Source organism: Girardinichthys multiradiatus, chromosome 5, assembly GCF_021462225.1.
Source record: "Girardinichthys multiradiatus isolate DD_20200921_A chromosome 5, DD_fGirMul_XY1, whole genome shotgun sequence".
Taxonomy (NCBI): Eukaryota; Metazoa; Chordata; class Actinopteri; order Cyprinodontiformes; family Goodeidae; genus Girardinichthys; species Girardinichthys multiradiatus.
This window is the reverse complement of record NC_061798.1, coordinates 52,737,090-52,753,782: the sequence shown is the minus strand read 5'-3', so window position 1 is coordinate 52,753,782 and position 16,693 is coordinate 52,737,090. Positions and strand designations below refer to the sequence as shown.

Genomic DNA, 16,693 nt, shown 5'->3' with positions numbered 1-16,693 from the left:
GATGTGAGATGGAGCCAAAGATCCATCAGTAGTTCAGTTGCTGGTTCAGTACCAGTTTGGTTCCTCAGAGGACTCTGGTTCCATTAAAAATCTCCCGTCTTTACCCTCATTTATGTCGATCAAGTCAAAAGTATGGTGGCCTGGAGGCGCCAGATGTTGCACTGAGCCTCCACAGTTCAGTTCTGGACCAGTAAAACCTCTCAGGACACAAACTGGGTTTACAGGAAACCAGGAGTTTACTGGTTTTCACTCAATGCACCAGAACTCAGAACCTTTGGATCTACCCAGCAAATCCTTTCAGCTTCCAAACATTTAAACCAGGAGTTTCATCTCAGACCTTTTCCCTATGGTTCTGGTTCTGTAGGGTTCTGATTGTATGACCCTGGAATGATTTTGGCTCCATGTCATTTTTTCTGCTTCCTTATAAACAAGAAGTGATGGAGATGGTTCTGTTTATTTTCCATGTCTGCAGGGGCAGGTGAGGGTGTGTCCGATCATACAACCGGACACGACCCAAACTACAAAACAACACAGTCGGGTTCTGCTGGAAAAGGTCTCCATCTAAAGAAGTTGAGATGATTGCATCAAGTCACCATTTCCATCCCTAAATGTTTTTATGATTTTCCAGAAGCTGGATGGAAGATCCATCATCTGGGCTCCATGTCTGCTGGTACCCACAGCAGGAAGACACTGTTCACTAGAATAATTATTAGAATCAAGTCAGATTCTTATTGCAACATTTACTAATATTCTCACATATTTTCCTGTCATGCAGCTCTAGTTACCATTCATCAATGTTGGTTATGTACGGGCCTTTATCATTAAAGATGATTATTATTAGAGTTTGAAGGTCTTTTTAGAAGCATTTATGCTGGAATCCCTCTAATGCACCTACAGAAATGAAGACAACTCTTCATCTGAAGAAACAAACCTCACTATCTAAAAAAGAAAATCTACATCCAAAGAGAAATATGGTCTGGATGTTCTAGATCATGAAACACTCAATAGCTTTACAGTTAAAAGCTCATAAAATTGAATTCATAAATGTTTATGAAACATCTTCCCTGAAGATCTGGTAGCAGCGCAGGTGAAGTTCAGCTTCTTCTCAAACATGACGTTACATGTTGTGTCAGTAAGAGAAGCTCCAGAATACATCCTGAAAAGGAAGTTGAATCTCAATAACAATTATGTTTGTGATTTTTGTAGTTTGAGCGAAGAAATAATCTCATTTATTCTCCAGCTGTATATGATCCAAACTGTTCTGAAATGATGTGCAGAATTTCTTCAATATAGGGAAACTGGGTTTGACAGACTGGATGGAGGTTAGGACGGCTTTAAACTGTTTAAAGTTTTAACCTCAAAAACAAAACGGCTCAAGTTTTAACAGTTTGGGTTATGTTTTTTACAGAATCTTTGCACAATAGTTTTGTTTATTTGTATCTGATTTTTCTACTCTAATGCTGCGTTTCGTTAACCTCGGAAGTTCGTGTTTCTAGCCACTGTAACATCAGTCTTACATAGACAACGCAGACATACGCGGTATTTCATGCATAGAAACATAAACACTGAGAAGCAGTATGTGTACGTAGCAACCATTTTACTACTAAAGATGCGAGTAGCAACCATTTTACTACTAAAGATGCGAGTAGCAACCATTTTACTACTAAAGATGCGAGTAGCAACCATTTTACTACTAAAGATGCGAGTAGCAACCATTTTACTACTAAAGATGCGAGTAGCAACCATTTTACTACTAAAGATGCGAGTAGCAACCATTTTACTACTAAAGATGCGAGTAGCAACCATTTTACTACTAAAGATGCGAGTAGCAACCATTTTACTACTAAAGATGCGAGTAGCAAACATTTTACTACTAAAGATGCGAGTAGCAACCATTTTACTACTAAAGATGCGAGTAGCAAACATTTTACTACTAAAGATGCGAGTAGCAACCATTTTACTACTAAAGATGCGAGTAGCAACCATTTTACTACTAAAGATGCGAGTAGCAACCATTTTACTACTAAAGATGCGAGTAGCAAACATTTTACTACTAAAGATGCGAGTAGCAACCATTTTACTACTAAAGATGCGAGTAGCAACCATTTTACTACTAAAGATGCGAGTAGCAACCATTTTACTACTAAAGATGCGAGTAGCAACCATTTTACTACTAAAGATGCGAGTAGCAACCATTTTACTACTAAAGATGCGAGTAGCAAACATTTTACTACTAAAGATGCGAGTAGCAACCATTTTACTACTAAAGATGCGAGTAGCAAACATTTTACTACTAAAGATGCGAGTAGCAACCATTTTACTACTAAAGATGCGAGTAGCAACCATTTTACTACTAAAGATGCGAGTAGCAACCATTTTACTACTAAAGATGCGAGTAGCAACCATTTTACTACTAAAGATGCGAGTAGTAACCATTTTACTACTAAAGATGCGAGTAGCAACCATTTTACTACTAAAGATGCGAGTAGCAACCATTTTACTACTAAAGATGCGAGTAGCAACCATTTTACTACTAAAGATGCGAGTAGCAACCATTTTACTACTAAAGATGCGAGTAGCAACCATTTTACTACTAAAGATGCGAGTAGCAAACATTTTACTACTAAAGATGCGAGTAGCAAACATTTTACTACTAAAGATGCGAGTAGCAACCATTTTACTACTAAAGATGCGAGTAGCAAACATTTTACTACTAAAGATGCGAGTAGCAACCATTTTACTACTAAAGATGCGAGTAGCAACCATTTTACTACTAAAGATACGAGTAGCAACCATTTTACTACTAAAGATGCGAGTAGCAAACATTTTACTACTAAAGATGCGAGTAGCAACCATTTTACTACTAAAGATGCGAGTAGCAACCATTTTACTACTAAAGATGCGAGTAGCAACCATTTTACTACTAAAGATGCGAGTAGCAACCATTTTACTACTAAAGATGCGAGTAGCAACCATTTTACTACTAAAGATGCGAGTAGCAAACATTTTACTACTAAAGATGCGAGTAGCAACCATTTTACTACTAAAGATGCGAGTAGCAAACATTTTACTACTAAAGATGCGAGTAGCAACCATTTTACTACTAAAGATGCGAGTAGCAACCATTTTACTACTAAAGATGCGAGTAGCAACCATTTTACTACTAAAGATGCGAGTAGCAACCATTTTACTACTAAAGATGCGAGTAGCAAACATTTTACTACTAAAGATGCGAGTAGCAACCATTTTACTACTAAAGATGCGAGTAGCAAACATTTTACTACTAAAGATGCGAGTAGCAACCATTTTACTACTAAAGATGCGAGTAGCAAACATTTTACTACTAAAGATGCGAGTAGCAACCATTTTACTACTAAAGATGCGAGTAGCAACCATTTTACTACTAAAGATGCGAGTAGCAACCATTTTACTACTAAAGATGCGAGTAGCAACCATTTTACTACTAAAGATGCGAGTAGCAAACATTTTACTACTAAAGATGCGAGTAGCAACCATTTTACTACTAAAGATGCGAGTAGCAACCATTTTACTACTAAAGATGCGAGTAGCAACCATTTTACTACTAAAGATGCGAGTAGCAAACATTTTACTACTAAAGATGCGAGTAGCAACCATTTTACTACTAAAGATGCGAGTAGCAACCATTTTACTACTAAAGATGCGAGTAGCAACCATTTTACTACTAAAGATGCGAGTAGCAACCATTTTACTACTAAAGATGCGAGTAGCAACCATTTTACTACTAAAGATGCGAGTAGCAAACATTTTACTACTAAAGATGCGAGTAGCAACCATTTTACTACTAAAGATGCGAGTAGCAAACATTTTACTATTAAAGATGCGAGTAGCAACCATTTTACTACTAAAGATGCGAGTAGCAAACATTTTACTACTAAAGATGCGAGTAGCAACCATTTTACTACTAAAGATGCGAGTAGCAACCATTTTACTACTAAAGATGCGAGTAGCAACCATTTTACTACTAAAGATGCGAGTAGCAACCATTTTACTACTAAAGATGCGAGTAGCAAACATTTTACTACTAAAGATGCGAGTAGCAACCATTTTACTACTAAAGATGCGAGTAGCAAACATTTTACTACTAAAGATGCGAGTAGCAACCATTTTACTACTAAAGATGCGAGTAGCAAACATTTTACTACTAAAGATGCGAGTAGCAACCATTTTACTACTAAAGATGCGAGTAGCAACCATTTTACTACTAAAGATGCGAGTAGCAACCATTTTACTACTAAAGATGCGAGTAGCAACCATTTTACTACTAAAGATGCGAGTAGCAACCATTTTACTACTAAAGATGCGAGTAGCAAACATTTTACTACTAAAGATGCGAGTAGCAACCATTTTACTACTAAAGATGCGAGTAGCAAACATTTTACTACTAAAGATGCGAGTAGCAAACATTTTACTACTAAAGATGCGAGTAGCAACCATTTTACTACTAAAGATGCGAGTAGCAACCATTTTACTACTAAAGATGCGAGTAGCAACCATTTTACTACTAAAGATGCGAGTAGTAACCATTTTACTACTAAAGATGCGAGTAGCAAACATTTTACTACTAAAGATGCGAGTAGCAACCATTTTACTACTAAAGATGCGAGTAGCAACCATTTTACTACTAAAGATGCGAGTAGCAAACATTTTACTACTAAAGATGCGAGTAGCAACCATTTTACTACTAAAGATGCGAGTAGTAACCATTTTACTACTAAAGATGCGAGTAGCAACCATTTTACTACTAAAGATGCGAGTAGCAACCATTTTACTACTAAAGATGCGAGTAGCAACCATTTTACTACTAAAGATGCGAGTAGCAAACATTTTACTACTAAAGATGCGAGTAGCAACCATTTTACTACTAAAGATGCGAGTAGCAAACATTTTACTACTAAAGATGCGAGTAGCAACCATTTTACTACTAAAGATGCGAGTAGTAACCATTTTACTACTAAAGATGCGAGTAGCAAACATTTTACTACTAAAGATGCGAGTAGCAAACATTTTACTACTAAAGATGCGAGTAGCAAACATTTTACTACTAAAGATGCGAGTAGCAAACATTTTACTACTAAAGATGCGAGTAGCAACCATTTTACTACTAAAGATGCGAGTAGCAAACATTTTACTACTAAAGATGCGAGTAGCAAACATTTTACTACTAAAGATGCGAGTAGCAACCATTTTACTACTAAAGATGCGAGTAGCAACCATTTTACTACTAAAGATGCGAGTAGCAACCATTTTACTACTAAAGATGCGAGTAGTAACCATTTTACTACTAAAGATGCGAGTAGCAAACATTTTACTACTAAAGATGCGAGTAGCAACCATTTTACTACTAAAGATGCGAGTAGCAACCATTTTACTACTAAAGATGCGAGTAGCAACCATTTTACTACTAAAGATGCGAGTAGCAACCATTTTACTACTAAAGATGCGAGTAGCAACCATTTTACTACTAAAGATGCGAGTAGCAACCATTTTACTACTAAAGATGCGAGTAGCAAACATTTTACTACTAAAGATGCGAGTAGCAACCATTTTACTACTAAAGATGCGAGTAGCAAACATTTTACTACTAAAGATGCGAGTAGCAACCATTTTACTACTAAAGATGCGAGTAGCAACCATTTTACTACTAAAGATGCGAGTAGCAAACATTTTACTACTAAAGATGCGAGTAGCAAACATTTTACTACTAAAGATGCGAGTAGCAAACATTTTACTACTAAAGATGCGAGTAGCAACCATTTTACTACTAAAGATGCGAGTAGTAACCATTTTACTACTAAAGATGCGAGTAGCAACCATGCGAGTAGCAACCATTTTACTACTAAAGATGCGAGTAGCAACCATTTTACTACTAAAGATGCGAGTAGCAACCATTTTACTACTAAAGATGCGAGTAGCAACCATTTTACTACTAAAGATGCGAGTAGCAAACATTTTACTACTAAAGATGCGAGTAGCAAACATTTTACTACTAAAGATGCGAGTAGCAAACATTTTACTACTAAAGATGCGAGTAGTAACCATTTTACTACTCAAACATTTTACTACTAAAGATGCGAGTAGCAACCATTTTACTACTAAAGATGCGAGTAGCAAACATTTTACTACTAAAGATGCGAGTAGCAAACATTTTACTACTAAAGATGCGAGTAGCAAACATTTTACTACTAAAGATGCGAGTAGCAACCATTTTACTACTAAAGATGCGAGTAGCAAACATTTTACTACTAAAGATGCGAGTAGCAACCATTTTACTACTAAAGATGCGAGTAGCAAACATTTTACTACTAAAGATGCGAGTAGCAAACATTTTACTACTAAAGATGCGAGTAGCAAACATTTTACTACTAAAGATGCGAGTAGTAACCATTTTACTACTCAAACATTTTACTACTAAAGATGCGAGTAGCAACCATTTTACTACTAAAGATGCGAGTAGCAAACATTTTACTACTAAAGATGCGAGTAGCAAACATTTTACTACTAAAGATGCGAGTAGCAACCATTTTACTACTAAAGATGCGAGTAGCAAACATTTTACTACTAAAGATGCGAGTAGCAAACATTTTACTACTAAAGATGCGAGTAGTAACCATTTTACTACTAAAGATGCGAGTAGCAACCATGCGAGTAGCAACCATTTTACTACTAAAGATGCGAGTAGCAACCATTTTACTACTAAAGATGCGAGTAGCAACCATTTTACTACTAAAGATGCGAGTAGCAACCATTTTACTACTAAAGATGCGAGTAGCAACCATTTTACAACTAAAGATGCGAGTAGCAACCATTTTACTACTAAAGATGCGAGTAGCAACCATTTTACTACTAAAGATGCGAGTAGCAACCATTTTACTACTAAAGATGCGAGTAGCAACCATTTTACTACTAAAGATGCGAGTAGCAACCATTTTACTACTAAAGATGCGAGTAGCAACCATTTTACTACTAAAGATGCGAGTAGTAACCATTTTACTACTAAAGATGCGAGTAGCAAACATTTTACTACTAAAGATGCGAGTAGCAACCATTTTACTACTAAAGATGCGAGTAGCAACCATTTTACTACTAAAGATGCGAGTAGCAACCATTTTACTACTAAAGATGCGAGTAGCAACCATTTTACTACTAAAGATGCGAGTAGCAACCATTTTACTACTAAAGATGCGAGTAGCAACCATTTTACTACTAAAGATGCGAGTAGCAACCATTTTACTACTAAAGATGCGAGTAGCAAACATTTTACTACTAAAGATGCGAGTAGCAACCATTTTACTACTAAAGATGCGAGTAGCAAACATTTTACTACTAAAGATGCGAGTAGCAACCATTTTACTACTAAAGATGCGAGTAGCAACCATTTTACTACTAAAGATGCGAGTAGCAAACATTTTACTACTAAAGATGCGAGTAGCAAACATTTTACTACTAAAGATGCGAGTAGCAAACATTTTACTACTAAAGATGCGAGTAGCAACCATTTTACTACTAAAGATGCGAGTAGCAACCATTTTACTACTAAAGATGCGAGTAGCAAACATTTTACTACTAAAGATGCGAGTAGCAACCATTTTACTACTAAAGATGCGAGTAGCAAACATTTTACTACTAAAGATGCGAGTAGCAACCATTTTACTACTAAAGATTCGAGTAGCAACCATTTTACTACTAAAGATGCGAGTAGCAACCATTTTACTACTAAAGATGCGAGTAGCAAACATTTTACTACTAAAGATGCGAGTAGCAACCATTTTACTACTAAAGATGCGAGTAGCAAACATTTTACTACTAAAGATGCGAGTAGTAACCATTTTACTACTCAAACATTTTACTACTAAAGATGCGAGTAGCAACCATTTTACTACTAAAGATGCGAGTAGCAAACATTTTACTACTAAAGATGCGAGTAGCAAACATTTTACTACTAAAGATGCGAGTAGCAAACATTTTACTACTAAAGATGCGAGTAGCAACCATTTTACTACTAAAGATGCGAGTAGCAAACATTTTACTACTAAAGATGCGAGTAGCAACCATTTTACTACTAAAGATGCGAGTAGCAAACATTTTACTACTAAAGATGCGAGTAGCAAACATTTTACTACTAAAGATGCGAGTAGTAACCATTTTACTACTCAAACATTTTACTACTAAAGATGCGAGTAGCAACCATTTTACTACTAAAGATGCGAGTAGCAAACATTTTACTACTAAAGATGCGAGTAGCAAACATTTTACTACTAAAGATGCGAGTAGCAAACATTTTACTACTAAAGATGCGAGTAGCAACCATTTTACTACTAAAGATGCGAGTAGCAAACATTTTACTACTAAAGATGCGAGTAGCAAACATTTTACTACTAAAGATGCGAGTAGTAACCATTTTACTACTAAAGATGCGAGTAGCAACCATGCGAGTAGCAACCATTTTACTACTAAAGATGCGAGTAGCAACCATTTTACTACTAAAGATGCGAGTAGCAACCCTTTTACTACTAAAGATGCGAGTAGCAACCATTTTACTACTAAAGATGCGAGTAGCAAACATTTTACTACTAAAGATGCGAGTAGCAAACATTTTACTACTAAAGATGCGAGTAGCAAACATTTTACTACTAAAGATGCGAGTAGTAACCATTTTACTACTCAAACATTTTACTACTAAAGATGCGAGTAGCAACCATTTTACTACTAAAGATGCGAGTAGCAAACATTTTACTACTAAAGATGCGAGTAGCAAACATTTTACTACTAAAGATGCGAGTAGCAAACATTTTACTACTAAAGATGCGAGTAGCAACCATTTTACTACTAAAGATGCGAGTAGCAAACATTTTACTACTAAAGATGCGAGTAGCAACCATTTTACTACTAAAGATGCGAGTAGCAAACATTTTACTACTAAAGATGCGAGTAGCAAACATTTTACTACTAAAGATGCGAGTAGTAACCATTTTACTACTCAAACATTTTACTACTAAAGATGCGAGTAGCAACCATTTTACTACTAAAGATGCGAGTAGCAAACATTTTACTACTAAAGATGCGAGTAGCAAACATTTTACTACTAAAGATGCGAGTAGCAAACATTTTACTACTAAAGATGCGAGTAGTAACCATTTTACTACTCAAACATTTTACTACTAAAGATGCGAGTAGCAACCATTTTACTACTAAAGATGCGAGTAGCAACCATTTTACTACTAAAGATGCGAGTAGCAACCATTTTACTACTAAAGATGCGAGTAGCAAACATTTTACTACTAAAGATGCGAGTAGCAACCATTTTACTACTAAAGATGCGAGTAGCAACCATTTTACTACTAAAGATGCGAGTAGCAAACATTTTACTACTAAAGATGCGAGTAGCAAACATTTTACTACTAAAGATGCGAGTAGCAACCATTTTACTACTAAAGATGCGAGTAGCAACCATTTTACTACTCAAACATTTTACTACTAAAGATGCGAGTAGCAAACATTTTACTACTAAAGATGCGAGTAGCAAACATTTTACTACTAAACATGCGAGTAGCAAATATTTTACTACTAAAGATGCGAGTAGCAAACATTTTACTACTAAAGATGCGAGTAGCAAACATTTTACTACTAAAGATGCGAGTAGCAAACATTTTACTACTAAAGATGCGAGTAGCAACCATTTTACTACTAAAGATGCGAGTAGCAACCATTTTACTTCTAAAGATGCGAGTAGCAAACATTTTACTACTAAAGATGCGAGTAGCAACCATTTTACTACTAAAGATGCGAGTAGCAACCATTTTACTACTAAAGATGCGAGTAGCAACCATTTTACTACTAAAGATGCGAGTAGCAACCATTTTACTACTAAAGATGCGAGTAGCAACCATTTTACTACTAAAGATGCGAGTAGCAAACATTTTACTACTAAAGATGCGAGTAGCAAACATTTTACTACTAAAGATGCGAGTAGCAAACATTTTACTACTAAAGATGCGAGTAGCAACCATTTTACTACTAAAGATGCGAGTAGCAACCATTTTACTACTAAAGATGCGAGTAGCAAACATTTTACTACTAAAGATGCGAGTAGCAACCATTTTACTACTAAAGATGCGAGTAGCAACCATTTTACTACTAAAGATGCGAGTAGCAACCATTTTACTACTAAAGATGCGAGTAGCAACCATTTTACTACTAAAGATGCGAGTAGCAACCATTTTACTACTAAAGATGCGAGTAGCAACCATTTTACTACTAAAGATGCGAGTAGCAACCATTTTACTACTAAAGATGCGAGTAGCAACCATTTTACTACTAAAGATGCGAGTAGCAACCATTTTACTACTAAAGATGCGAGTAGCAACCATTTTACTACTAAAGATGCGAGTAGCAACCATTTTACTACTAAAGATGCGAGTAGCAAACATTTTACTACTAAAGATGCGAGTAGCAAACATTTTACTACTAAAGATGCGAGTAGCAAACATTTTACTACTAAAGATGCGAGTAGCAACCATTTTACTACTAAAGATGCGAGTAGCAACCATTTTACTACTAAAGATGCGAGTAGCAACCATTTTACTACTAAAGATGCGAGTAGCAACCATTTTACTACTAAAGATGCGAGTAGCAACCATTTTACTACTAAAGATGCGAGTAGCAACCATTTTACTACTAAAGATGCGAGTAGCAACCATTTTACTACTAAAGATGCGAGTAGCAACCATTTTACTACTAAAGATGCGAGTAGCAACCATTTTACTACTAAAGATGCGAGTAGCAAACATTTTACTACTAAAGATGCGAGTAGCAAACATTTTACTACTAAAGATGCGAGTAGCAAACATTTTACTACTAAAGATGCGAGTAGCAAACATTTTACTACTAAAGATGCGAGTAGCAACCATTTTACTACTAAAGATGCGAGTAGCAAACATTTTACTACTAAAGATGCGAGTAGCAAACATTTTACTACTAAACATGCGAGTAGCAACCATTTTACTACTAAAGATGCGAGTAGCAACCATTTTACTACTAAAGATGCGAGTAGCAACCATTTTACTACTAAACATGCGAGTAGCAACCATTTTACTACTAAAGATGCGAGTAGCAACCATTTTACTACTAAAGATGCGAGTAGCAACCATTTTACTACTAAAGATGCGAGTAGCAACCATTTTACTACTAAAGATGCGAGTAGCAACCATTTTACTACTAAAGATGCGAGTAGCAACCATTTTACTACTAAAGATGCGAGTAGCAACCATTTTACTACTAAAGATGCGAGTAGCAACCATTTTACTACTAAAGATGCGAGTAGCAACCATTTTACTACTAAAGATGCGAGTAGCAAACATTTTACTACTAAAGATGCGAGTAGCAACCATTTTACTACTAAAGATGCGAGTAGCAACCATTTTACTACTAAAGATGCGAGTAGCAAACATTTTACTACTAAAGATGCGAGTAGTAACCATTTTACTACTAAAGATGCGAGTAGCAACCATGCGAGTAGCAACCATTTTACTACTAAAGATGCGAGTAGCAACCATTTTACTACTAAAGATGCGAGTAGTAACCATTTTACTACTAAAGATGCGAGTAGCAACCATGCGAGTAGCAACCATTTTACTACTAAAGATGCGAGTAGCAACCATTTTACTACTAAAGATGCGAGTAGCAACCATTTTACTACTAAAGATGCGAGTAGCAACCATTTTACTACTAAAGATGCGAGTAGCAAACATTTTACTACTAAAGATGCGAGTAGCAAACATTTTACTACTAAACATGCGAGTAGCAAACATTTTACTACTAAAGATGCGAGTAGCAACCATTTTACTACTAAAGATGCGAGTAGCAACCATTTTACTACTAAAGATGCGAGTAGCAAACATTTTACTACTAAACATGCGAGTAGCAAACATTTTACTACTAAAGATGCGAGTAGCAACCATTTTACTACTAAAGATGCGAGTAGCAACCATTTTACTACTAAAGATGCGAGTAGCAAACATTTTACTACTAAACATGCGAGTAGCAACCATTTTACTACTAAAGATGCGAGTAGCAACCATTTTACTACTAAAGATGCGAGTAGCAAACATTTTACTACTAAAGATGCGAGTAGCAACCATTTTACTACTAAAGATGCGAGTAGCAACCATTTTACTACTAAAGATGCGAGTAGCAAACATTTTACTACTAAAGATGCGAGTAGCAAACATTTTACTACTAAAGATGCGAGTAGCAAACATTTTACTACTAAAGATGCGAGTAGTAACCATTTTACTACTAAAGATGCGAGTAGCAAACATTTTACTACTAAAGATGCGAGTAGCAACCATTTTACTACTAAAGATGCGAGTAGCAACCATTTTACTACTAAAGATGCGAGTAGCAACCATTTTACTACTAAAGATGCGAGTAGCAAACATTTTACTACTAAAGATGCGAGTAGCAACCATTTTACTACTAAAGATGCGAGTAGCAACCATTTTACTACTAAAGATGCGAGTAGCAACCATTTTACTACTAAAGATGCGAGTAGCAACCATTTTACTACTAAAGATGCGAGTAGCAACCATTTTACTACTAAAGATGCGAGTAGCAACCATTTTACTACTAAAGATGCGAGTAGCAACCAACCATTTTACTACTAAAGATGCGAGTAGCAACCATTTTACTACTAAAGATGCGAGTAGCAACCATTTTACTACTAAAGATGCGAGTAGCAACCATTTTACTACTAAAGATGCGAGTAGCAACCATTTTACTACTAAAGATGCGAGTAGCAACCATTTTACTACTAAAGATGCGAGTAGCTACCATGCGAGTAGCAACCATTTTACTACTAAAGATGCGAGTAGCAACCATTTTACTACTAAAGATGCGAGTAGCAACCATTTTACTACTAAAGATGCGAGTAGCAACCATTTTACTACTAAAGATGCGAGTAGCAACCATTTTACTACTAAAGATGCGAGTAGCAAACATTTTACTACTAAAGATGCGAGTAGCAAACATTTTACTACTAAAGATGCGAGTAGCAACCATTTTACTACTAAAGATGCGAGTAGCAACCATTTTACTACTAAAGATGCGAGTAGCAACCATTTTACTACTAAAGATGCGAGTAGCAACCATTTTACTACTAAAGATGCGAGTAGCAAACATTTTACTACTAAAGATGCGAGTAGCAACCATTTTACTACTAAAGATGCGAGTAGCAACCATTTTACTACTAAAGATGCGAGTAGCAAACATTTTACTACTAAAGATGCGAGTAGTAACCATTTTACTACTAAAGATGCGAGTAGCAACCATTTTACTACTAAAGATGCGAGTAGCAACCATTTTACTACTAAAGATGCGAGTAGCAACCATTTTACTACTAAAGATGCGAGTAGCAACCATTTTACTACTAAAGATGCGAGTAGCAAACATTTTACTACTAAAGATGCGAGTAGCAACCATTTTACTACTAAAGATGCGAGTAGCAACCATTTTACTACTAAAGATGCGAGTAGCAACCATTTTACTACTAAAGATGCGAGTAGCAAACATTTTACTACTAAAGATGCGAGTAGTAACCATTTTACTACTAAAGATGCGAGTAGCAACCATTTTACTACTAAAGATGCGAGTAGCAACCATTTTACTACTAAAGATGCGAGTAGCAACCATTTTACTACTAAAGATGCGAGTAGCAACCATTTTACTACTAAAGATGCGAGTAGCAACCATTTTACTACTAAAGATGCGAGTAGCAACCATTTTACTACTAAAGATGCGAGTAGCAACCATTTTACTACTAAAGATGCGAGTAGCAACCATTTTACTACTAAAGATGCGAGTAGCAACCATTTTACTACTAAAGATGCGAGTAGCAACCATTTTACTACTAAAGATGCGAGTAGCAACCATTTTACTACTAAAGATGCGAGTAGCAACCATTTTACTACTAAAGATGCGAGTAGCAACCATTTTACTACTAAAGATGCGAGTAGCAACCATTTTACTACTAAAGATGCGAGTAGCAACCATTTTACTACTAAAGATGCGAGTAGCAACCATTTTACTACTAAAGATGCGAGTAGCAAACATTTTACTACTAAAGATGCGAGTAGCAACCATTTTACTACTAAAGATGCGAGTAGCAACCATTTTACTACTAAAGATGCGAGTAGCAAACATTTTACTACTAAAGATGCGAGTAGCAACCATTTTACTACTAAAGATGCGAGTAGCAAACATTTTACTACTAAAGATGCGAGTAGCAACCATTTTACTACTAAAGATGCGAGTAGCAACCATTTTACTACTAAAGATGCGAGTAGCAACCATTTTACTACTAAAGATGCGAGTAGCAAACATTTTACTACTAAAGATGCGAGTAGCAACCATTTTACTACTAAAGATGCGAGTAGCAAACATTTTACTACTAAAGATGCGAGTAGCAACCATTTTACTACTAAAGATGCGAGTAGCAAACATTTTACTACTAAAGATGCGAGTAGCAACCATTTTACTACTAAAGATGCGAGTAGCAACCATTTTACTACTAAAGATGCGAGTAGCAACCATTTTACTACTAAAGATGCGAGTAGCAACCATTTTACTACTAAAGATGCGAGTAGCAACCATTTTACTACTAAAGATGCGAGTAGCAACCATTTTACTACTAAAGATGCGAGTAGCAACCATTTTACTACTAAAGATGCGAGTAGCAACCATTTTACTACTAAAGATGCGAGTAGCAACCATTTTACTACTAAAGATGCGAGTAGCAACCATTTTACTACTAAAGATGCGAGTAGCAACCATTTTACTACTAAAGATGCGAGTAGCAAACATTTTACTACTAAAGATGCGAGTAGCAACCATTTTACTACTAAAGATGCGAGTAGCAACCATTTTACTACTAAAGATGCGAGTAGTAACCATTTTACTACTAAAGATGCGAGTAGCAACCATTTTACTACTAAAGATGCGAGTAGCAACCATTTTACTACTAAAGATGCGAGTAGCAACCATTTTGAGTAGCAACCATTTTACTACTAAAGATGCGAGTAGCAAACATTTTACTACTAAAGATGCGAGTAGCAACCATTTTACTACTAAAGATGCGAGTAGCAAACATTTTACTACTAAAGATGCGAGTAGCAACCGTTTTACTACTAAAGATGCGAGTAGCAACCATTTTGAGTAGCAACCATTTTACTACTAAAGATGCGAGTAGCAACCATTTTACTACTAAAGATGCGAGTAGCAAACATTTTACTACTAAAGATGCGAGTAGCAAACATTTTACTACTAAAGATGCGAGTAGCAACCATTTTACTACTAAAGATGCGAGTAGCAAACATTTTACTACTAAAGATGCGAGTAGCAACCATTTTACTACTAAAGATGCGAGTAGCAACCATTTTGAGTAGCAACCATTTTACTACTAAAGATGCGAGTAGCAACCATTTTACTACTAAAGATGCGAGTAGCAACCATTTTACTACTAAAGATGGGAGTAGCAACCATTTTACTACTAAAGATGCGAGTAGCAAACATTTTACTACTAAAGATGCGAGTAGCAACCATTTTACTACTAAAGATGCGAGTAGCAACCATTTTACTACTAAAGATGCGAGTAGCAACCATTTTACTACTAAAGATGGGAGTAGCAACCATTTTACTACTAAAGATGCGAGTAGCAACCATTTTACTACTAAAGATGCGAGTAGCAACCATTTTACTACTAAAGATGCGAGTAGCAACCATTTTACTACTAAAGATGGGAGTAGCAACCATTTTACTACTAAAGATGCGAGTAGCAACCATTTCACTACTAAAGATGCGAGTAGCAACCATTTTACTACTAAAGATGGGAGTAGCAACCATTTTACTACTAAAGATGCGAGTAGCAACCATTTTACTACTAAAGATGGGAGTAGCAACCATTTTACTACTAAAGATGCGAGTAGCAACCATTTTACTACTAAAGATGCGAGTAGCAACCATTTTACTACTAAAGATGCGAGTAGCAACCATTTTACTACTAAAGATGCGAGTAGCAACCATTTTACTACTAAAGATGCGAGTAGCAACCATTTTACTACTAAAGATGCGAGTAGCAACCATTTTACTACTAAAGATGCGAGTAGCAACCATTTTACTACTAAAGATGCGAGTAGCAACCATTTTAGAAGAGTTTACTTCTGTTATCTCTTGTTATTATCTGTTGGAGATGTCTCTGTTTCAAATTCATTGTAAACTCAACGCAGTTTCTCTAAGTTAGCCTACATTAGCTCAGCAGCTAACTCTGGGTCCCAGCTCCGACTTAAAACCCTTTAATCCCAGATTCAACTTCGGTTCCGGTCCAGTCAAGTGTAAACGCTCACCTGCTGCGGAACGAACCGTTCCAGAACATCTCTGACTATAGAACCGGGTGGGAATTCGCGGCTGTAACACCTGAATCTGAAGCTCGGAGCAACAACAAACACATCCATCATGGCTCCTTTTGATACCGCTCTAAGCGCACTGCGCAGGCGCAGGACTTTGTAGAACGTCTCCTCCGCGCCCCCTGGCGGATAGGATCAGAGGCACTGCACTTGGAGAAAAACGTTTTTATAGAATCCGATGAGACACGAACTAGTGA

At 36.2% G+C, this 16,693-nt stretch overlaps 1 protein-coding gene across 2 annotated transcripts in view; it reads right to left on the bottom strand.

Moving 5' to 3' along the window:
* Nucleotides 1–16,693, bottom strand: part of sde2 (SDE2 telomere maintenance homolog (S. pombe)) — a 24,006-nt gene extending 7,313 nt beyond the window's left edge. For both annotated transcript variants that reach the window (XM_047365282.1, XM_047365284.1), the window contains exon 1: nucleotides 16,437–16,693. In XM_047365282.1, coding sequence (XP_047221238.1) covers nucleotides 16,437–16,547 — 111 coding nt within the window. In that variant the 5' untranslated portion in view covers nucleotides 16,548–16,693. The remainder of the gene's footprint in view (nucleotides 1–16,436) is intronic.